At 43.9% G+C, this 23,358-nt stretch overlaps 1 protein-coding gene and 1 long non-coding RNA gene across 2 annotated transcripts; both read left to right on the top strand.

The window, feature by feature from the left end:
- Positions 1-2,044: 2,044 nt before the first annotated feature.
- Positions 2,045-6,165, top strand: LOC115205726 (THO complex subunit 3). Its single transcript, XM_029771996.1, has 6 exons — positions 2,045-2,266; positions 2,603-2,759; positions 3,006-3,210; positions 3,518-3,679; positions 3,874-3,974; positions 5,417-6,165. Exons 1-6 carry the CDS (start codon positions 2,087-2,089, stop codon positions 5,578-5,580), a joined length of 969 nt encoding a protein of 322 aa, XP_029627856.1. The 5' UTR covers positions 2,045-2,086; the 3' UTR covers positions 5,581-6,165.
- A 3,614-nt stretch (positions 6,166-9,779) lies between these two features.
- LOC115205728 (uncharacterized) lies at positions 9,780-11,846 on the top strand. The gene is made up of 2 exons (XR_003880664.1): positions 9,780-10,777; positions 10,971-11,846. It is a non-coding gene; the product is annotated as an uncharacterized LOC115205728 (long non-coding RNA).
- Positions 11,847-23,358: the final 11,512 nt, after the last annotated feature.

Below are 23,358 nucleotides of genomic sequence, written 5' to 3'. Positions count from 1 at the left end.
TAACCTGAGATGGCATTATTGGCATAGAAACGGAACCACAGTGTGTTATACTGTGCTGTGTTTGACTGAGCCTTTAATACCTAAACGTAAGGTGTGTAATTGTTAAGAGTGTTGAATCAAAGTTAGACAGTGTTTAAATGGATTGGTTCACTTTAATGCCCATTTCGTAATTTGTTCAATAAAAGTTTTTTTTAAATTATTGTTTATTCAAAACCATTTAATTATTTAGACAATGATGATATATTTAAGCAAAAAGGCCAGAGGGGATGTGGTATATGGCCAATATACCACAGCTAAGGGCTGTTCTTTAGCATGACGCAACGGGGAGTACCTGGACACAGCCCTTAGCCGTGGTATATTGGCCATATACCACAAACCCCCAAGGTGCCTTATTGCTATTATAAACTGGTTACCAACGTAATTAGAACAGTAAAAACAAATGTTTCGTCATACCCGTGGTATGCGGTCTGATATACCATGGCTGTCAGCCAATCAGCATTCAGGGTTTGAACCACCCAGTTTATAATCTTTTATAATCCACGATTTATCCATGATAATACAAAAACATAATACACGACTGTAGCTAGATCAAACGCCTCTGTATCTACCCTTCAAGACATTGGAAGGCCAGCGATGTGTAATCAGGCTAACAAGTTTTTGGCGGTGTTGTCAACCAGCCACTTTGGTGCTTTGGGCCAATGCCAAGTGAACTAGAGAGCAAGGCACTATCAGAGTGTACCAAGAAAAAGCTCAAGGTTTTCCGCTGCGACGGGAATAGAACACAGTTGAGTTTGGTGGTGGGTTTTTTTCTGTGTGTGGCCACTTCTCATGCACTCAAAATGTTGGCACCTGGAGACGACACGTTTTCTGAGGTGAGCAGGACAATTATGAGTTGGAGTCAGGAGAACAGGAATATTGGGACAGGCCAGGGACACAGAAAGGTGGATTTCTGAAGTGGAATGGAGGGGAAAGAGGAAGAAGAGGTCGAGTAGGAGTGACATTTTTGGAGAAAGTGGATCCTTTCCTTTTAGCGGGTCCATTTGTGGTTTCAGGGTGGGTAGGAAAGGAATTGGGTACAGTTGAATCAGTGAAGGTAACCTGTACTGGACTTGTGATATGTGTTTGTGTTTCTTCTGACCAGAGGGAGCTGGCGCATGAGCAATTGAAGTTGAAGATTCCTGGTGTTTGTGATGCTCGTTGTTTGGTGCAACTCAGACCTGGTGATGAGCGTGGCCCTTTTGAGTTTTGGGTCAGAGTCTCTATCAGACAAAATCATGTCAGGATATATCAGTTATCCTGTTAGAGGTTTTGTGCCGAATCCACTGCACTGTTTCAGGTGCAACGTTTACGGCCATGTCGTAGCAGTTTGTAGGAGGGAGATTCCAAGATGTGGGAAGTGTGCAGGAGGGCATGGGATAGAGGATTGTGTCGTTTTGGTGGATAAAGTTGTCTGTGTCAACTGTAAGGGTGCCCATGTTGCTGGGGGTCGGAAGTGTCTGTTGAGAGAGAGGCAGGTTGAGGTGGCTAGACTCAGGGTAGTGCAGAAGGTGACATATGCTGAGGCAGTGAAGAAAGTATCGGTGAATGGGTCAGGGGTGAAGGATCCTGAGAGTATCCCTGTGAGTAATAGATCTGTGCCAGCACAGAAGGATAGGCCAATGAGTGATATATGCTTCAGTAAGGTTGTCTTTTTAGCGTTCATAGCAATGGTTATCAACTGTATCACAGAAATGGAATGTCAATCACAGAAAATAGATGTTGTGGTGGCAGCTGCAGAGAAGTATTTGGGTATATGAGATTTGACTTCAGAAGAGTTACAGGGTGTGTTGAGTGGTGGTGTCAGGTCCTCCAAGGCTGTTGGCATGGTGAAGGAGGAGATAGGGGCAAAGTAGTGGAATAGCGTTAGTCGAAGGGTGTTTATTTAATTTTTTTGTATCACAAAGTATAATGGATTTATATCATAGTCCAGTTGGGGGCGGTAATGCAACATATTAGATGCCAACCGCCGTTAAACTCCAAAGAAGAAGAAGAAGAAGAAGAAGAAGAACCCCCCCCGTAGCAACATAACGTGGTAGTATCTTCCAAAATGGCGTCCAAATATTATCAAGAGATGCAAGAGAGTTTTAGAAATAACAACAAAAGTAGGGAATTCCCTGCGCATAGCGCTAAAGTTCATTCAGTAGCATGGAGTTGCGACGGCAGGAGGTTGGCATCTGGGTCTTTTGATAAAACAGCAAGCGTATTTGTCTTGGAAAAAGACCGTTTGGTACGTTGCTAGCATGTTATAGACGCAAGCTAACATTGAATAAATGAACCACTCATGCTAGTGCAAGGCTCATAACACGACTCTCAATTCTTATATTGTAACATTCGTGCACACCAAATGATACACTCATTTTTATATATAGCAGATATTTATTAAATTGTTAACTATGATCAGATCGGGAAGAGCCTGCTAACTAGCTAGATGCTATGTTATGTGCTGAACCAGCTAGCCTAGACAACTGGCTAGTTAGTTACTATTTGTGGTAGCAACCTCCACCTTAGCACACAGCTAGCTATCTTGTTGATTGTTGTTTTTGCCTATTTCAACCCCTTACAGGTGAAGGAGAACAACTACAGAGGCCATGGAGACAGTGTTGATCAGTTGTGTTGGCATCCTACCAACCCAGACGTGTTTGTCACTGCATCAGGGGACAAGACCATACGCATCTGGGACGTCAGAACAACAAAGTGCACGGCTACTGTCAACACTAAAGGTAACTTCCAATTAGAACAACAAAGTGCACGGCTACTGTCAACACTAAAGTTAAACCCGTTTTGGACAGCGACGCAAACGATACATCTGCTGTGTCTTAAGCCAAAAACAATACATTAGTATTGTACTGAAGTGCAAGACTTTACAGTACGTGACATTTTTTGGGCCATTTGGTAATGTTCCGTTGCATTTATTCTGATCTGTGCCGACCGAAAGTGCTTGATCTACCTGCTATGTTTGTTTGCAGGGGAAAATATCAACATCTGCTGGAGTCCGGACGGCCAAACGATAGCCGTTGGGAACAAGGATGATGTGGTTACCTTCATCGATGTAAAATCACACCGGTCACGGGCTGAGGAGCAGTTTAAGTTTGAAGTCAACGAGATCTCATGGAATAATGACAACAACATGTTCTTTCTCACCAATGGAAACGGGTGCATCAACATCTTGAGGTAAGACATTGGTCCCTTCCAAAATAGCACCCTAGGTTATTCCCTATTTAGTGCACTACTTTTGGCTAGGACCCATATGGTGCTGGTATAAACCAGTGCACTATTTAGGGAATAGGGTGCCATTTTCCCCCACACCCCGTTACTCAATTATTCACAACCCTGTCCAAACTAGAATGTGTAGCTTATGTCCTGTGATGTAGCCTATGCCTATTGATGCTGCACATGAAAGTGGATATGACTTGAAGTAGTAGATAGGTTAATTATGAACCTAAGTTACAGCTCCCTGACTTTGAAATGTTGTTTTCAGTTACCCTGAGTTGAAGCCCATCCAGTCGATCAACGCCCACCCCTCCAATTGCATCTGCATCAAGTTTGACCCCACAGGGAAGTACTTTGCTACAGGAAGTGCAGATGCTCTGGTCAGTTTGTGGACCGTTGAAGAACTGGTCTGTGTTCGCTGTTTCTCCAGGTGTGTGAGTCTACATTAAAACAAGTAAATATGGACAGGTATCTATCTACAACAAATGGTGCAAATCCTTCATCACCATCATCAGCTAACCCCAGTAGCCCATTAAGCACCCAAACAATGATCAGTATGTGTATCACTTGACATTCATGCTTTTGCAATGTATACATACGTTGAGTCTGATTGTCGTGTTTCAGGTTGGACTGGCCAGTGAGAACATTGAGTTTCAGCCATGATGGGAAGATGCTGGCTTCAGCCTCAGAAGACCACTTCATAGATATAGCAGAGGTTGAAACAGGTTAGTTGAAGAAAAAAAGTCTATACAACTTTTTAAAATATTTAAAAGAATTGAATGTGCAAGAATAATCCCCTCACTCTCCGTGGACCATACGGCCTACAAAACAAGCCCACACAATTACATTTACATTACATTTAAGTCATTTAGCAGACGCTCTTATCCAGACCGACTTACAAATTGGTGCATTCACCTTATGATATCCAGTGGAACAACCACTTTACAATAGTGCATCTAAATCTTTTAAGGGGGGGGGTTAGAAAAATTACTTTATCCTATCCCAGGTATTCCTTAAAGAGGTGGGGTTTCAGGTGTCTCCGGAAGGTGGTGATTGACTCCGCTGTCCTGGCGTCGTGAGGAAGCTTGTTCCACCATTGGGGTGCCAGAGCAGCGAACAGTTTTGACTGGGCTGAGCGGGAACTGTGCTTCCTCAGAGGTAGGGAGGCGAGCAGGTCAGAGGTGGATGAACGCTGTGCCCTTGTTTGGGTGTAGGGCCTGATCAGAGCCTGAAGGTACGGAGGTGCCGTTCCCCTCACAGCTCCGTAGGCAAGCACCATGGTCTTGTAGCGGATGCGAGGTTCAACTGGAAGCCAGTGGAGAGAGCGGAGGAGCGGGGTGACGTGAGAGAACTTGGGAAGGTTGAACACCAGACGGGCTGCGGCATTCTGGATGAGTTGTAGGGGTTTAATGGCACAGGCAGGGAGCCCAGCCAATAGCGAGTTGCAGTAATCCAGACGGGAGATGACAAGTGCCTGGATTAGGACCTGCGCCGCTTCCTGTGTGAGGCAGGGTCGTACTCTGCGAATGTTGTAGAGCATGAACCTACAGGATCGGGTCACCGCCTTGATGTTAGTGGAGAACGACAGGGTGTTGTCCAGGGTCACGCCAAGGTTCTTAGCACTCTGGGAGGAGGACACAAGGGAGTTGTCAACCGTGATGGCGAGATCATGGAACGGGCAGTCCTTCCCCGGGAGGAAGAGCAGCTCCGTCTTGCCGAGGTTCAGCTTGAGGTGGTGATCCGTCATCCACACTGATATGTCTGCCAGACATGCAGAGATGCGATTCGCCACCTGGTTATCAGAAGGGGGAAAGGAGAAGATTAATTGTGTGTCGTCTGCATAGCAATGATAGGAGAGACCATGTGAGGATATGACAGAGCCAAGTGACTTGGTGTAAAGCGAGAATAGGAGAGGGCCTAGAACAGAGCCCTGGGGGACACCAGTGGTGAGAGCACGTGGTGCAGAGACAGATTCTCGCCACGCCACCTGGTAGGAGCGACCTGTCAGGTAGGACGCAATCCAAGCGTGGGCCGCGCCGGAGATGCCCAGCTCGGAGAGGGTGGAGAGGAGGATCTGATGCCGCATAGTCCTTGGCAAGAATAAAGTCCTCATTAATTTGAGTTCATCATTCTTCAGTATCCTCTTCTTTGTTTTGTGTTTTTGCAGGAGAGAAGCTGTGGGAGGTCCAGTGTGAGTCTCCTACGTTCACAGTAGCCTGGCATCCTAAGAGACCGCTGCTGGCCTACGCATGTGATGACAAGGAAGGGAAGTACGACAACAATAGAGAGTCTGGCACAGTCAAACTGTTTGGATTACCTAATGATTCCTGAGTGGGATAGCGAGGCAGGCACTGTCAAACTGTTTGCATTACCTAATGATTCCTGAGTGGGATCTAACATGCTGTATTTTGATTCACTCTTTAAACCGAGTCTATACAGATAATTGGCCCTACTTTGTGGAGTCATGTTACCTATCCCTGTGCTGTAAGACTTCTTTTCTATATGTTCAATACAACATCCTTGTCTTTTGGTCCATTAAACATTGACAGAAGGGATGCCTGTTTAAATAGCTATATCATGTAAACTGATATTTCTCTTATGTCAAATGCTCAACTTTCTTCTACTGTTTTTGTTTCTAGAAAGTGTGCCGTCTTAGATGTAAAATGAGCAGATGCTTACAGAGACTCTGCAAAGGGAAGAGGGTCTAGAGTTGTCATTAAGGATTGGGATAAAACGTGATTTACTCTCCGTAGTGAGGGGGAAAACACTCTTTACAACCACCAGATGGCACTGCATCCTAATTATGAAAAAATCTGTACAGTTTCTCCATACAGTTTGCATTACACACAGTGCAGTACCATGTTTTTGTTAACTTTAAATTGATTTTTTTTTATATTAAAAGAACAGTCTTGTTTACTTATTTGTCTTGGTTGGACATATCGAGGTGTAAAACTGAGATGGTGCAGTGTATGCCTTCTGTCTAGATTTTAGTGGGTTATTTCACTAAGAAGGTTTTTAAAAAAAAATGTATTTCACCTTTATTTAGCCAGGTAGGCCAGTTGAGAACAAGTTCTCATTTAAAACTGCGACCTGGCCAAGATAAAGCAAAGCAGTGGGACAAAAAACAACACAGAGTTACACATAAACAAACGTACAGTCAATAACACAATAGGTACTGTATCTCAGCCAGAAAATGGTGATTCATTGCAGGCTATGGCATTAAGATGATGTGCATCTATGTAATGTACACACAAAGTGAGGATATGTGAGCTTTTGGACTTGATATGGTAGACCTGCCTGCCCTCTGTTGCACAGCTCCCACACACCAACCACCACAAGACCATATTATTTTAAGTGTGTGAATATGACGCCCTGCCAACTAAGTACAGTAAAAGTCAGGTCCAACATTATTGACACTCTTGATAAAGATGAGCAAAAAATACTGTATAAAATCAATAATACAACGCTGAGCTGTATTGCATGCAAAAAAAGAAATTATATTATTTTATACTAATACAGAGAAGGCGAAAGAGATTTTGTTTAACAAGTAATACTTAAAAAAAAAAAAGTAGGTGTCAAGTATTTGTGTGCGTTGTCAAAGGGCTCTATTTTTTATGTCATCCAACAAATGCAAACGGCAGGCGTTTGCTAAACGGTATTTTCACTTGGATTGGAACTGGTCTGATGACATGGAAATAGAGTTCTTTGGCCACGCACACCAGTGGTGAGTTTGGTGTTGAAAAGAGGAATCATATGTAGTAAAGAACCCCAGACTTACTGTAAAATATGGTGGTGAAAAGAGGAGTCATATGTAGTAAAGAACCCCAGACTTACTGTAAAATATGGTGGTGAAAAGAGGAGTCATATGTAGTAAAGAACCCCAGACTTACTGTAAAATATGGTGGTGAAAAGAGGAATCATATGTAGTAAAGAACCCCAGACTTACTGTAAAATATGGTGTTGAAAAGAGGTATATGTAGTGAAGAACCCCACAATTACTGTAAAATATGGTGGTGAAAAGAGGAATCATATCTAGTAAAGAACCCCACACTTACTGTAAAATATGGTGTTGAAAAGAGGAATCATATGTAGTAAAGAACCCCACACTTACTGTAAAATATGGTGGTGGATCTTTGATGTTATGGGGCTGTTTTCCTTCCGCTTGTCCTGGGGCCCTTGTTGATGTCAACGGCATCATGAACTTTACCCAGTACCTGGACATTTTAGCCAAAAACCTGGTTGCCTCTGCCAGGAAGCCTAAACTTGACCGCAAGTGGATCTTCCAGCTAGACAATAAGCCCAAGCACACATCAAAATCCACAAAGAAATTGTTAATTAACCACAAAACTAACATTTTGTAATGGCCATTTCAATCTCCGGATACCCCAGGCTGTATCACATCCGGCCGTGATTGGGAGTCCCATAGGGCGGCGCACAATTGGCCCAGCGTCATCCAGGTTTGGCCGGGGTAGGCCGTCATTGTAAATAACAATTTGTTCTTAACTGACTTGCCTAGTTAAAGGTTACATTTAAATTAAATAAAAAAATTGTAAACCTGCGATTTGAATTATAGGGCAGTCCATGAGTGCAGATGAAGGATATCAACAGTCTGGAAAGATTCTGTTTGGAGGAATAATCTATTAGCCCTTCTAATATGTTCTCCAATCTGATACAACCTTTTACAAAAAAAGCTCTGTGTCGGTATTGACAGGTATTACAGTTTTTCTCCATTGGTTTGGCTCATTTCTTGAAACAGAAATTACATTCTCAAAACTCTAAGATCATTTGGCAAAACAGTCTTACAGTTCAGCACAACACTATAGCTCACTTGCAAATGCTCATATCTCTCCTAAAACTGTTCACTCATGCTTCAAAACTAAATTCCTTTCCCATATAAAGAGTCAGTGCCACGAAAATGGCAAAGATCCTTCTCAATTGCTTTGGCTCATTTCTTGAAACAGACCGGACGTTCTCAACACTCTTGGTGCTTTAACCAAAGCTACATTTCCTTCTCATTTAAACAGTCAGTGCCCCCAAAATGCTTCGTCCCTTTGGCATTGTGTAAGCACTGCAAGTCAAAATGTTTAGATGTTTTGTCACTATGGCAGAGGACCATTGAAATATCCCTCATGTCCACCTTTCAGTCTTAGCCCAGTCCTTCATTGACAATGGTTACTGTACTGTTTTTTGTCCAGCTAACAGAATACAATTGTGTATAAAACTGAAAAAAAGAAATAGGATTTTAGGGTAAGAGTAGCCTCCAAGGTTTGACATCACACATTGCACTCATACTGCCAAGGAAATTGTAACCATTATCATTCACACACAAAGTAACTTCCATACATCAGAGTAAAAAGAAAATGTATACAGCATAATATACTGTAATATAAACACACAAACAAAAAACAATAAATTGTATGCAGCCTACAGTGCTGTAAATAAAGCTGGAGTTTCACAACTAACAGTTCTTCACTGGTCGCTGTCCTCGCCCTCCCTCCTCACCCTCCCTCTCCTGGCCACCATCCTCACCCTCCCTCCCTCCTCACCCTCCCTCTCCTGGCCACCATCCTCACCCTCCTGGCCATCCACACGCTGCTGTCCTCACCCTCCCTCTCCTGGCCACCATCCTCACCCTCCTGGCCATCCACACGCTGCTGTCCTCACCCTCCCTCTCCTGGCCACCATCCTCACCCTCCTGGCCATCCACACGCTGCTGTCCTCACCCTCCCTCTCCTGGCCACCATCCTCACCCTCCTGGCCTCACCCTCCCTCTCCTGGCCACCATCCTCACCCTCCTGGCCATCCACACGCTGCTGTCTGTCTGGCCACAGATTCTCGTCCACATCACAGTGTATATTCTCCCTTGCGATGCAACGAGGGAAGAAACGGCGTACATGTCGCAACCATCCCCTACACTGATCTCCTGTAATATCCTCACACGCAGCGTCCATTGCATGGAGCAGGGACCTCTGATCTTGAGCCCGATGCTCATACACTCTCCACCTCCAAGCGGAGAAATACTCCTCAATAGGATTGAGGAAAGGAGAGTAAGGTGGTAGGAACACCATGACCATCCTTGGATGAGTAGTGAACCAGGCCCTGATGAGCGGGCCACGGTGGAAATTCACATTGTCCCATACAATGACATATTGTGGTAGGTGAGGCCCTACGACACCTCTCTCATTTTCAGGGATCAAATCAAAATGAAGGCGGTCCAAGAAGATGAGGAGCTTCTCTGTATTGTATGGGCCAAGACTGGGGATGTGAGTGGCCACACCATTCTCAGATATGGCAGCACACATAGTTATATTGCCCCCTCGCTGGCCTGGGACATCCGCCGTGGCCCGGTGGCCAATAATATTACGGCCACGTCTTCAGCCCTTGGCCAGGTTGAAGCCAGCTTCATCCACAAACACGAGGATGTGATGGGTCTCGTTTCCTTCCAATGCCATTATTCTCTACAATAGCGTAAAAAAAGAAAACATCAAATCAGTCATACAGAAGAGTCATACACTACAATTACAGACAATTACATAGGAATGTTCTATGTTCTCCACAAGTTCAATATACTACTTGCCACTACTCCAGTGGTTCCAAACCTGGGGTACATGTACCCCTATGCAGAGGTACTACAGGGGGTATTTGACAGAAAGGGGAGGGGGGAAATCATCAATGACTAGACTTACTGAAATGTTACAGTAAAACCCACAGTATTAGATAGATTTACATGGGAGGCACTAATTGCAGCTCTTTGACCCCTTTTCTTATTGTATGTTATATTCTTCAAAATAAGGATTATAATGATAATTGCATCATACAGTAAGCTGCAGTTTTTAGGCGAAATGTTGAAGTCAGATAAATCAAATACTTCCATACCTGGATTACCTGGATACACAAATCAGGTAAAGTGGGTACTGAAGCCAAAAAAGTTTGGGAACCACTGCTTAATTGTAAAAAGGTTATAATGATGGACAACCAGTAACTGACTTACATGTACATACTGGTACCGCAGCTCTTTCACTCTATCAGAGTTCCTCTCAAATGGTACCCTGTACATTTGCTTCATTGTCATCTGATGCTTCTTCAATATCCGGTCTATTGTGGAGTTGCTTATAGAGTTGACATTTTGGAATATGGCATTGTCTAGTAGGATTGCAGTGCGGATCTGTCTCAATGTGATGGCATTATTTGCCATCACCATGTTACAGATCTCTTGTTCTTGTTGTTCATTGAGAAGTTTTCCTCTGCCACCCGTGCAAGGTTGTCGTCCAATCCTAGGTATAGAAGTCAAAGGACAACACTCCATTCGTAATGTATACCTTATGTATTCCTTACAGAATGAGTTACCTATGTATTTGTATTGTTGTTTTACTTACAGTAACTTTACCACAATTCTAATGCATCACTGCACAGTGACTGGAATACTACTGTAAACTGTATCATCAATACTGTAGAAAATAAACTATTCCATAGTTTATTTTCTCCAATGTTTTTCTTGTCATTTTTAGTATCATAACATCCCATTGAGGTAAGATATTACTGTAGGCCTATCACTCTCACACACACACACACACACACACACACACACACACACACACACACACTAAATGAATAGGTAAATGTGTAAATAAATATATTTCTTGCTCTATGCACAGTGTCCTGTCCTATACAACATATAATTCCATCATTGACTGACTACATACCTGTTTTCCCTGCGAAAGGTTTGGATGATGGAGGAGACTGTTGAGCGAGGCACATTAGGCTGCACTCGGCGACCTGCCTCCGCCATTGTGAGGCCATGGTTGATGACATGGTCTATAATTGTGGCCCGAATTTCATCCGGGACAGCATGGTGTCTTCGTGCTCCTCGGCCTCTTCCCCCTATTCCACCACCACGCACCCTCACTCCTCCTCCTCCTCTTCCTCTTCCTCGAGCAGGCAGTTGCCCTTGTTCATTTACTTGGCCAGGTGCCTCCATGTTCAGAAATTGTACTGGTCCTGCATGGTCAAGCTCTTTACATACATGTTTGGCAGCATTCACAGTCATGGACAGCACCTGTCAGGTAACTAAACATACTGTTTGATTGGTCATCTGAGATGTGTGAAACTCCTCCTTCGTTAGTCAAGTTCTAGTTTCACCTGACTGTCAATTGCTGTAATACATGTATCAAATGTTCCAAGGGATTCATATATGGTATTCATGGTATTATGTTCTTGACTAATTTTGACAATTGAACAGACTATTGTGCATGTGATGACTTATACAATGAAATGACGCTGACACGTTTTGGAGTGAACAACCATTAGACTGAGAATCAACAATCAGTTTAGATCGATAAGATCTATTCACTTGGAAATTGTGCTAAATGTAGGCTACATGTACTTAATCATTTGCAAAGATGTACTGAGACATTGAGACATGTACTTAGACATTTGCAATTTGATGAAATGAATGAGAAATTCAATTCTGTTGTGAACAATTGCCAAGTGGTTTGGAGGTTTGTCCATGTAGTTTTGAGAATGTAATTTCTGTTTCAAGAAATGAGCCAAACAAATGGAGAAAAACTGTAACAGATATTAAAAGGTATTGAAAGGCACTGACAGGTATTGAATCGTATTGAAAGCTATTGACATGTATTGAATGGTACTGACAAGTGTTGACAGATATTAAAAGGTACTGACAGGTATTGAAAGGTATTGACATGTATTGACAGATGTTAAAAGGTATTGACATGTATTGACAGATGTTAAAAGGTATTGACAGGTATTAAAAGGTATTGACAGGTATTAAAAGGTATTGACAGATATTGACAGGTGTTGACAGATGTTAAAAGGTATTGACAGATATTAAAAGGTATTGACATGTATTGGCAGGTATTGACAGATACTGACAGGTATTGACAGATATTAAAACGTATTGACAGGTATTAAAAGGTATTGACAGGTATTGAAAAAAAGTTGTATTACTTAAACTCTATTTTTTTCAGTTGTATAAAATAATATACTTTTTTGGAATATAGTGTGTTTTGGAACACGCTATAGCTCAGTATTTATTTATTTTCTACAGTATTTTTTCCTCATCTTTAGTAAGAGTGCTAATCATTTTGGATCTGACTGTACATGGCTGTAAGTGTTTCATATGAATGTATGTAATGTGCACATATGTTTGCAGTCATGTCATAGTGAATATACGATGAAATGGTTAACATATGATAAGTGATTAACTTATAGCTTCCAAATAAGCACTTATAATGATGAGTGATTATTGTATAAGACAACAGCTTATGTAGCGTGTCTCTGTGGTGTGCTGCCATAGCTGAGGAGGAGGTGGGAGAGCACACAGTTTGTTTAGATGGAAGCACAGCCTGTTTTTTCATACTGTTCTAAGAACACCAGGATGCTTCCAGAATGGAACAGTTCCTTGTGTCTGATAACAAAGGAGAAGGTGAGCAATGGGTTGGAAAGAAAACAACAGTTGTCTTGAGATTGGGTCTGTGTGAGGCCAGTCACACTCCCCCTCGGGAATCACCCTATGTGACTAGAGATTAGACATGGTGTCCATTCCTCGCTCATCTTCCCAGCGAGAGTCATCTCGGTGCCCAGATCAGAAAACTCCTGACTGGGCTGGTGACAGCTGTCCTCTCCCATCTCTGGTGCTTCTGAGCAGTGGGCTCCAGGATGTCTCACTTTGCAGCTTCCTATTCGTAGCAGGGATGGAACAGGCTTCCCCTGACCACTCTCTAATTTCATTTCATTTGGGGTATCCTGTTTCTGTTTTTTTCTTCTCCAAAACAACAAAGAATCTCAAATCTGCAGATCACAACATTGTTAGCTACTGTATGTTTCTCTCTGTCTCTCCTTCCTGTCATGACAAATGCACAGTTTTCATATTGTACTTCCATTGTAAGAAAATGTTTTGCATTGTCAGCCATCATCAATCATATGTTAATAAATTACGATTGTTATTTAGTGGGCTGGGCTTAAGGGTAAAAACGGCTCCAAACCAATTTGTTGTGAAATCCCAACAGGGTTGATGACTTCCAATTGTTCTTCTAGGTAAATCACTATGCCACAATGAATCATTGTTGTAATGAAGGATTCATCTGAACGATGAGCTCAGATCACAGAACATGCCATCTGAATATGTATTATATGCATTGATCTACCATCTGCTACACCGATGTGCTTTTGAAAAACACAAAAACATGTTGAATTAATAACTTCTGATCAACATTGTATTGGTTTCATTATTTAGTTACAGTACACTTCGTATTAGTTTTTGCAGAGAGTATTAGAAGTGAAATTCTTTAAGATAACTAGAAACCCATGCCAAGCCCACATAACAGTAAGATAAACGACTTCACAAAGTTTGAGACTCGTCTTTATATACATGGATGTCGTGATCTCAAGCGGTTTGTTAAAGATGAGCTGCCAGCGTAAATCAAAGATCTATATCATTCCCTCAAGGTCCTATCTGATGAACAGGGCCAGGTCCAGACTTCTAAACATCACTAGCAAGGTCAACAGGAAAGGCTCGCTATCTCCATGTCAGCATGATGGCCACAGATATGAATGCTGATCAGTCTATTGTGAGACGGTGCTACCAGTCATGGATAATATATATGTGTGTGTGTGGGTGTTGACAGCGAAGGGTGATAGTAATTAGACCCCCCCCCCGTCCATTTGCTGCCGTCCAAATGAGTTACTCTGAATCTGTAAAGGGCCAGTTCTCCATTCCACATGGATTGGCACTGCGTTGGTTCTTTCTTTGATTTCTGGACTTTGTCATCATGAACTCCTTTCATTTCAAGGTTTTATCAAATGTCATGTTTTCACTTAAATAGCAGTCAAAATGCTTGATTTCTACTTGGCATAAAATATACTGAAAAAAAATATAACATGCAACAATTTCAACGATTTAACTGAGTTACAGTTCATATGAGTAAATTTGTCAATTTTAATAAATAAATTAGTCCCTGATCTATGGATTTCACATGACTGGGCAGGGGCGCAGCCATGGGTGGGCCTGCTAGGGCATAGGCCCACCCACTCACAAAAGGGCTTTATTACAGACAGAAATGCTCCTCAGTTTCATCAGCTGTCTGGTTGGCTGGTCTCAGACGATCCCGCAGGTGAAGAAGGCGGATGTGGAGGTCCTGGGCTGGCGTGGTTACATGTGGTCTGTGGTTGTGAGGCCGGTTGGACGTACTGCCAAATTCTCTAAAACGACGTTGGAGGCGGCTTATGGTAGAGAAATTAACATTCAGTTCTCTGGCAACGGCTCTGGTGGACATTCCTGCTCCCTCAAAACTTGAGAGATCTGTAGCATTGTGTTGTGTGACAAAACTACAAATTTTAGAGTGGCCTTTTACTGTCCCCAGCTCAAGGTGCACCTGTGTAATGATCATGCTGTTAAATCAGCTTCTTGATATGCCACACGGAAGTATTATCTTGGCAAAGGAGAAATACTCTCTAACAGGGATGTAAACAAATTTGTACACAACATCTGAGAGAAATAAGCTTTTTGTGCATATCGAACATTTCTAGTATCTTTTATTTCAGCTCATGAAACATGAGACCAAGACTTTACATGTTGCGTTTCTATTTTTGTTCAGTAAATTTGAGGAAACAGTAGAAAGCAGAGACAATCGTCAATCACACTACTATCAATTGCTAGCTCAAACATGACCCTCCCACCGCATTTTAGCACAACCCATTTGGCTGGGGTCTATTCTATTTCAATTCTAGTCAATTCAGGAACTGAAATTCCAATTATAATTATCCTCAAAGATATTAAATTACAGTGCCTTCAAAATTTATCTATACCCCTTGACTTATTCCACATTTTGTTGTTACAGCCTGAATTCAAAATGGATTAAGTTCAATTTTTTCTCACCCATCTACACACAAAACCCAATAATGACAAAGTAAAAACATGTTTTTAGAAATGTTTGCAAATGTATTTACAAGTTAAATACAGAATTATCTCATTTACATAAGTATTCACACCCCTGAGTCAATACTTTGTAGAAGCACATTTGGCAGCGATTACAGGTGTGAGTCCGTCTGAGTCTTTAAGAGCTTTCCACATCTGCATTGTACAATGTTTGACCATTATTATTTTCAAAATTCTTCAAGCTCTGTTAAATTGGTTGTTGATCATTACTAGACAACCATTTTCAGGTCTTGCCATAGATTTTCAATTAGATTTAAGTCAAAACTGTAACTCCGCCACTCAGGAACTTTCACAGTCTTCTTGGTAAACAACTCCAGTGTATATTTGGCCTTGTGTTTTTAGGTTATTGTCCTAATGAAAGGTGAATTAGTATCCCGGTGTCTGGTGAAAAACTCCCCAGTGCTTAATGATTATAAGCATACCCATAATATGATGCAGCCACCACTATGCGTGAAAATATGCAGAGTGGTGCCAGGTAATGTGTTGTATTGGATTATAGTCTGTACAGGCTTCCTTCTTTTCACTCTGTCATTTAGGTTAGTATCGTAGAGTAACGACAACGTTGTTGATCCATACTCAGTGTTCTCCTATCACAGCCATTAAACTCTGTATCTGTTGTAGTCACCATTGGCCTCATGGTGAAATCCCTGAGTGGTTTCCTTCCTCTCCAGCAACTGAGTTAGGAAGGACGCCTGTATCTTTGTAATGACTGGGTGTATTGATACACCATCTGAAGTGTAATTAATAACTTCACCATACTCAAAGGGATATTCAAAGTCTGCTTTTCATTTTTTTTACCCATCTACCAGTAGGTGTCCTTCTTTGCGAGGCATTGGAAAAACTCCTTGGTCTTTGTGGTTGAATCTGTATTTGAAATCTGCTGCTTGACAGAGGGACCTTACAGATAATTGTATGTGTGGGGTACAGAGATTTATTAGGACCCCCATTAGCCGACGGCAATGGAGACAACTAGTCTTACTGGGATCTGACTCATAACGAAAAATACATTACAGACAAAATACTTTACAATTGACATACATTTAAAAACATGAACATGTACTCTGTGTGTGTGTGTGTGCGTGCGTGCGTGCGTGCGTGTCAGTCACACATGTCAGTACATACACACAACAAGTAGAGATAAGGTAGTCATTCAAAAATAATTTTAAACACTATTATTACACACAGAGTGAATCCATGCAACTTAGTATTGTAACGGCTGTCGTCTGAAGAAGTGGACCAAGGTGCAGCGGAGTTAGTGTTCATTATTAGAATTTAATGTAAACAACGTGAACACTATACAAAACAAGAAAATGAGCAAACCGACAGCAAACAGTCCTGTCTGGAACAAAACACTGACAGAAACAATTACCCACAAACCCAAAGGAAAAAACATGCTCCTTATGTGTGACTCCCAATCAGCAGCAACGAGCTTCAGCTGTGCCTGATTGGGAGCCACACTCACGGCCCAAAACAAAGAAATACAAAAACATAGAAAAAGGAACATAGAACGCCCACCCAATGTAACACCCTGGCCTAACCAAAATAAAGAACAAAAACCCCTCTCTATGGCCAGGGCGTTACAGTACCCCCCCCCAAAGGTGCGGACTCCGGCCGCAAAACCTGACTCTGAAGGGGAGGGTCCGGGTGGGCCCTCTTACGGCGGCGGCTCAGGTGCGGGACGTGGCCTCTGCTCCACCCTTGACGTCGCCCTCTTCGGTGGCGCACCTGGCCGCGCCGAAGGTCTGGTGGGCGACACTGACTGCGCCCGGCTGGCGGCCGGCGATGGTTGCGCCCGGCTGGCGGGCGGCGATGGTTGCGCCCGGCTGGCGGGCGGCGATGGTTGCGCCCGGCTGGCGGGCGGCGATGGTTGCGCCTGGCTGGCGGGCGACCCTGGCTGCTCTGACGGCACTGACCCAGGATTCACCAGGCTGGGGAAACATGACAGAGGCCTGTCCCTAGGCGTAGGCACCGGACTCACCGGGCTGGCGGGCGTCCCTGGCCACTCCGGCAGTTCAGGGCAGTCTGGCCACTCGGGCAGGTCAGGGCAGTCTGGCCACTCGGGCAGGTCAGGGCAGTCTGGCCACTCGGGCAGGTCAGGGCAGTCTGGCCACTCGGGCAGGTCAGGGCAGTCTGGCCACTCGGGCAGGTCAGGGCAGTCTGGCCACTCGGGCAGGTCAGGGCAGTCTGGCCACTCGGGCAGGTCAGGGCAGTCTGGCCACTCGGGCAGGTCAGGGCAGTCTGGCCACTCCGGCAGTTCAGCGCAGTCTGGCCACTCCGGCAGTTCAGCGCAGTCTGGCCACTCCGGCAGTTCAGCGCAGTCTGGCCACTCCGGCAGTTCAGCGCAGTCTGGCCACTCCGGCAGTTCAGCGCAGTCTGGCCACTCCGGCAGTTCAGCGCAGTCTGGCCACTCCGGCAGTTCAGCGCAGTCTGGCCACTCCGGCAGTTCAGCGCAGTCTGACCTCTCTGGCGACTGTTGACTGGCGGGCAGCTCTGACGACTGTTGACTGGCGGGCAGCTCTGACGACTGTTGACTGGCGGGCAGCTCTGACGACTGTTGACTGGCGGGCAGCTCTGACGACTGTTGACTGGCGGGCAGCTCTGACGACTGTTGACTGGCGGGCAGCTCTGACGACTGTTGACTGGCGGGCAGCTCTGACGACTGTTGACTGGCGGGCAGCTCTGACGACTGTTGACTGGCGGGCAGCTCTGACGACTGTTGACTGGCAGGGCTGGGGACACGCACCTTGGGCTTGGTGCGGGGAGCAGGGACGGGCCGGACAGGACTGTGGACACGCACCTTGGGCCTGGTGCGGGGAGCAGGGACGGACCGGACAGGACTGGGAACATGCACTGTGGACTTGGTGCGGGGAGCAGGGACGGGCCAGACAGGACTGTGAACACGCACTGGTGAACTGAAGCGTGGAGCCGGTTTTGCCACTCGTCCTGGCTGGATGCCCTTCCTAGCACGGCATGTGCTGGGCATGTCCACCGGACGCACCGGGCTGTGCGGACGCACTGGCGACACAGCGCGCAACTCCGCATACCAAGGCTCCTCCAGATCATCCATCTGCAGGTCCTCAATCAACTGCCTCATCATCTTCCTCTCTTCCTCTGCCGTTATCCCCCACGAGAGCAGTGGTCTGGGCTCCTCCTCTGCCCTTCCGGACCACCCCATTAGCCCCCCCCCAAAATTTTCTTGGGGGTGTCTTCCGGGCTTCCTCGACCGACGCCAGCGACCCCGTCTGCTGGCCGGCGTCTCCTCCATTGACCGGACCTCCCTCTTCCGCTGCTTGGTCCCTTGGTGGTGGGTAATTCTGTAACGGCTGTCGTCTGAAGAAGTGGACCAAGGTGCAGCGGAGTTAGTGTTCATTATTAGAATTTAATGTAAACAACGTGAACACTATACAAAACAAGAAAATGAGCAAACCGACAGCAAACAGTCCTGTCTGGAACAAAACACTGACAGAAACAATTACCCACAAACCCAAAGGAAAAAACATGCTCCTTATGTGTGACTCCCAATCAGCAGCAACGAGCTTCAGCTGTGCCTGATTGGGAGCCACACTCACGGCCCAAAACAAAGAAATACAAAAACATAGAAAAAGGAACATAGAACGCCCACCCAATGTAACACCCTGGCCTAACCAAAATAAAGAACAAAAACCCCTCTCTATGGCCAGGGCGTTACAAGTATGTGACTTGATAAGCAAATGTTTACTCCTGAACTTATGTAGGCTTGTCATAACAAAGGGGTTGAATACTTATTGACACAATACATTTCAGCTTTTCGTTTTTAATTAAATTGTAAACATTTCTAAAAACATAATTCCACTTTAACATTATGGGGTGTTGTGTGTAGACCAATGACAAAACAAATCTACATTTTATCAATTTTAAATTCAGGCTGTAACACAACAAAATGTGGAAAATGTCAAGAGTTGTGAATACTCTCTGAAGGCACAGTAGGAACGTTTGGAATAGATTTAGGTTTACTATCTGAATTGACCGTAATTGAAATGTAATTGACCCCAACCCTGCAACTCACTACTACCCACTGATCACTGATAGTTTAGGTTATCTAATACCCTCAGCGTAGCCTTGGACGCCATGCTCCGCGAGACAAAACTACCCCCACCCCGATTCGCCATTCTCCCACTAGCTACTAATCATGATAAATCAAAATATAACTCACAACCCCCAGCCTCCTCAACCCTTCCAGACACGACACAATTATCAAATAAAGCCTTTGTTCTGCTCTCAAGATGGACGATGATTGATTCCAGTAATATGATTGGAAGAAAACAGAATGACCTTTGTACATTCTAAATAGATATTGGTTTTGTTTAGACGCGTGTGTATACATTTAAATGAACGGAGTGAGCCAGGTGGTCTGCATCAATCAATACATCAGGTAACAGGCATTCAAGATGATGTGACAGAGATGTCTTTTATTGGATGGTGGGTTGAGCATGACTGTGTTTTGTACTTGGAACTGATGTTTTACTGGAAATGTGTGTTTCTTGCTTGGATATTCTCCATTGAGTATCATGCTTTTCAGTCCGGGAGTAGGCCTCATCTGGAGTTAGAAAACCGACCCTATGCTTCTTTAACAGTACATTTTTCAACCCAAAAACCTTCTTTTACAGTACATCTTTCAACCCAAAAACCTTCTTTAACAGCAGTTGAATTGGATGAGTACTGAGCACTGACTGTTTTCCTCCATCTTCCCAGCTAGCACATGTGATTCCTTTGAAGTTGTGGGAACATACATTTTTGGTTTCCCATTGGTTATGGGAACGAAGCCATACGTTTCCTGACCGGTAAAACTTTTTTTTAAGTGTTCTGAGAACGTGGATCTTTCAACAAGACAATAACCCCAAACACACATCAAAATACACAGAGAAATGGTTAATAGACCACAAAACCAACATTCTGCAATGGCCATTTCATTTTCCGGAATTGAAGCCCATTGAATACCAATGGTTTGAATTGAAGAGGGCAGTCCATAAGCGCAGACGAAGGATATCAAGGATCTGGAAAGATTCTGTATGAAGGAACGGTCAAGATCCCTCCCAATGTGTTCTCCATTCTCATAAAATATTTTTGAAAAAGGCTCTGTCGTTATCCTCACAAGGGTAGGGTGCTTAAATAATGAAAACAGGGATGCCAAACTTTGGCACTTATCTTTTTGAGTATTTTTTAAAATTGTATTTGCTTGTTAAACTAAATCTATTTGTCTTGGGCAATTATATTAGTATTAAAATAATATAATTCCCCCATGCAATATAGATCAGTATTTGAATTATTTATTTTATACAGTATTTTTTGCTCATCTTTATCAATGTGCCCAAAATGATGGACCTGAGTGTACATCCATGAGCAGCAGACGCACAGTAACAGTAGAAGTTACGATGATCTGGACGAGGTAGTTACAGCAAACCCACCACTACCTCTCTATACTTTATACCGCTATTGCTGTTTTCCTGCAAGAAAATATAGGCATAAGGATTTCTTAGTTAGTTGGCTGAAATATGAAGGCCCTAACTAATTACTATGCTAATGCCTTGTATGTATGTTTTTATTATGAGAAAGGAATTTGTTAAGCCACTTTCAACTGTCCATCAATCAAAGCTGTAAAACAAGGAAGGAAGTTGGCTTCTGAACACAATACAGACACTAATCCATGTATACAGAGCATTCGGAAAGTGTTCAGACCCCTTGAATTTTTTCAAATTTTGTTACATTACAGTCTTATTCTAAAATGGGGTAAATAAAAACATGTCCTCAGCAATCTACACACAATACCCCATAATGACAAAGCAAAAACAGGTTTTTAGAATTTTTTTGCAAAAGGGAAGGGGTCTGAATACTTTCCGAATGCACTGTAGGTTTCTAATGCTGGATTAGCTAGATGTGAAAATCAACAGCTTCTGTACCATTACATTAACTGCAGGGATTTTGTATTTTAATTTTATGTAACTAATGAGTAACTGTTGGCACTCTCTAGAAATGAAGTAAAAATGAACTGGCTTGTGGCTAAATTAGTCTCCATATTAACATTTCATTATTGCAGAACCTTTTCTGAATATCAATTCATTTCCGTCTAACAATTAAGTACCATACTGTAATTGCTATCAATTAAAATAGCAATTTCTCAAGCAAGAATTTTGCTAGGACTGTCTGATTGGTCTGAGTGAGGTAGGGAAAACTGAAAACTAGCTGTTATTGGCAGAGAAGTTTGGAACTCTCTTATTGATCTGTTAGCGAATTTGCCACCTGGTGATGTCACCAGGCAGGCCAGAACTCCATCCCACCAAAAGAGGCTACAATTTCCGGCTGTCCTTTCAAACACCTCTTACAATAAAAGGACATTATCCTAATTTTCACAATTTCACAGTATTATTCCAACCTCATAGTGTGGATATATACACTGCTCAAAAAAATAAAGGGAACACTTAAATAACACAATGTAACTCCAAGTCAATCACTCTTCTGTGAAATCAAACTGTCCACTTAGGAAGCAACACTGATTGACAATAAATTTCACATGCTGTTGTGCAAATGGAATAGACAACAGGTGGAAATTATAGGCACTTAGCAAGATACCCCCAATAAAGGAGTGGTTCTGCAGGTGGGGACCACAGACCACTTCTCAGTTCCTATGCTTCCTGGCTGATGTTTTGGTCACTTTTGAATGCTGGCGGTGCTTTCACTCTAGTGGTAGCATGAGACGGAGTCTACAACCCACACAAGTGGCTCAGGTAGTGCAGCTCATCCAGGATGGCACATCAATGCGAGCTGTGGCAAGAAGGTTTGCTGTGTCTGTCAGCGTAGTGTCCAGAGCATGGAGGCGCTACCAGGAGACAGGCCAGTACATCAGGAGACGTGGAGGAGGCCGTAGGAGGGCAACAACCCAGCAGCAGGACCGCTACCTCCGCCTTTGTGCAAGGAGGAGCAGGAGAAGCACTGCCAGAGCCCTGCAAAATGACCTCCAGCAGGCCACAAATGTGCATGTTTCTACTCAAACGGTCAGAAACAGACTCCATGAGAGTGGTATGAGGGCCCGACGTCCACAGGTGGGGGTTGTGCTTACAGCCCAACACCGTGCAGGACATTTGGCATTTGCCAGAGAACACCAAGATTGTCAAATTTGCCACTGGCGCCCTGTGCTCTTCACAGATGAAAGCAGGTTCACACTGAGCACATGTGACAGACGTGACAGAGTCTGGAGACGCCGTGGAGAACGTTCTGCTGCCTGCAACATCCTCCAGCATGACCGGTTTGGCGGTGGGTCAGTCATGGTGTGGGGTGGCATTTCTTTGGGGGGCCGCACAGCCCTCCATGTGCTCGCCAGAGGTAGCCTGACTGCCATTAGGTACCGAGATGAGACCCTCAGACCCCTTGTGAGACCATATGCTGGTGCGGTTGGCCCTGGGTTCCTCCTAATACAAGACAATGCTAGACCTCATGTGTCAGGAGTGTGTCAGGAGACCATCCGCCACCTCATCCGGAGCATGCCCAGGCGTTGTAGGGAGGTCATACAGGCACGTGGAGGCCACACACACTACTGAGCCTCATTTTGACTTGTTTTAAGGACATTACATCAAAGTTGGATCAGCCTGTAGTGTGGTTTTCCACTTTAATTTTGAGTGTGACTCCAAATCCAGACCTCCATGGGTTGATAAATTGGATTTCCATTGATTATTTTTGTGTGATTTTGTTGTCAGCAAATTCAACTATGTAAAGAAAAAAGTATTTAATAAGATTATTTCTTTCATTCAGATCTAGGATGTGTTGTTTAAGTGTTCCCTTTATTTTTTGGAGCAGTATATATATATATATATATATGAATGGAGTGGAAAGTACTGTAAGAACATAACAAATCCCTCTGAATCTCTCCTTTAAATCTCTCTTCAACTGATAAAGTACTTTTGTCCCCCTACATCAGACTCTAAGCAGGGGGGATAGGGGATTGTCCCCCTACATCAGACTCTAAGCAGGGGGGATAGGGGATTGTCCCCCTACATCAGACTCTAAGCAGGGGGGATAGGGGATTGTCCCCCTACATCAGACTCTAAGCAGGGGGGATAGGGGATTGTCCCCCTACATCAGACTCTAAGCAGGGGGGATAGGTAGCCAGTAAATAGGTAGAA

The sequence above is a fragment of the Salmo trutta genome, chromosome 13 (genome assembly GCF_901001165.1).
Source record: "Salmo trutta chromosome 13, fSalTru1.1, whole genome shotgun sequence".
NCBI lineage: Eukaryota > Metazoa > Chordata > Actinopteri > Salmoniformes > Salmonidae > Salmo > Salmo trutta.
Note: the sequence above shows the minus strand (reverse complement) of the source record. Positions and strands in the feature narration are given on the sequence as shown.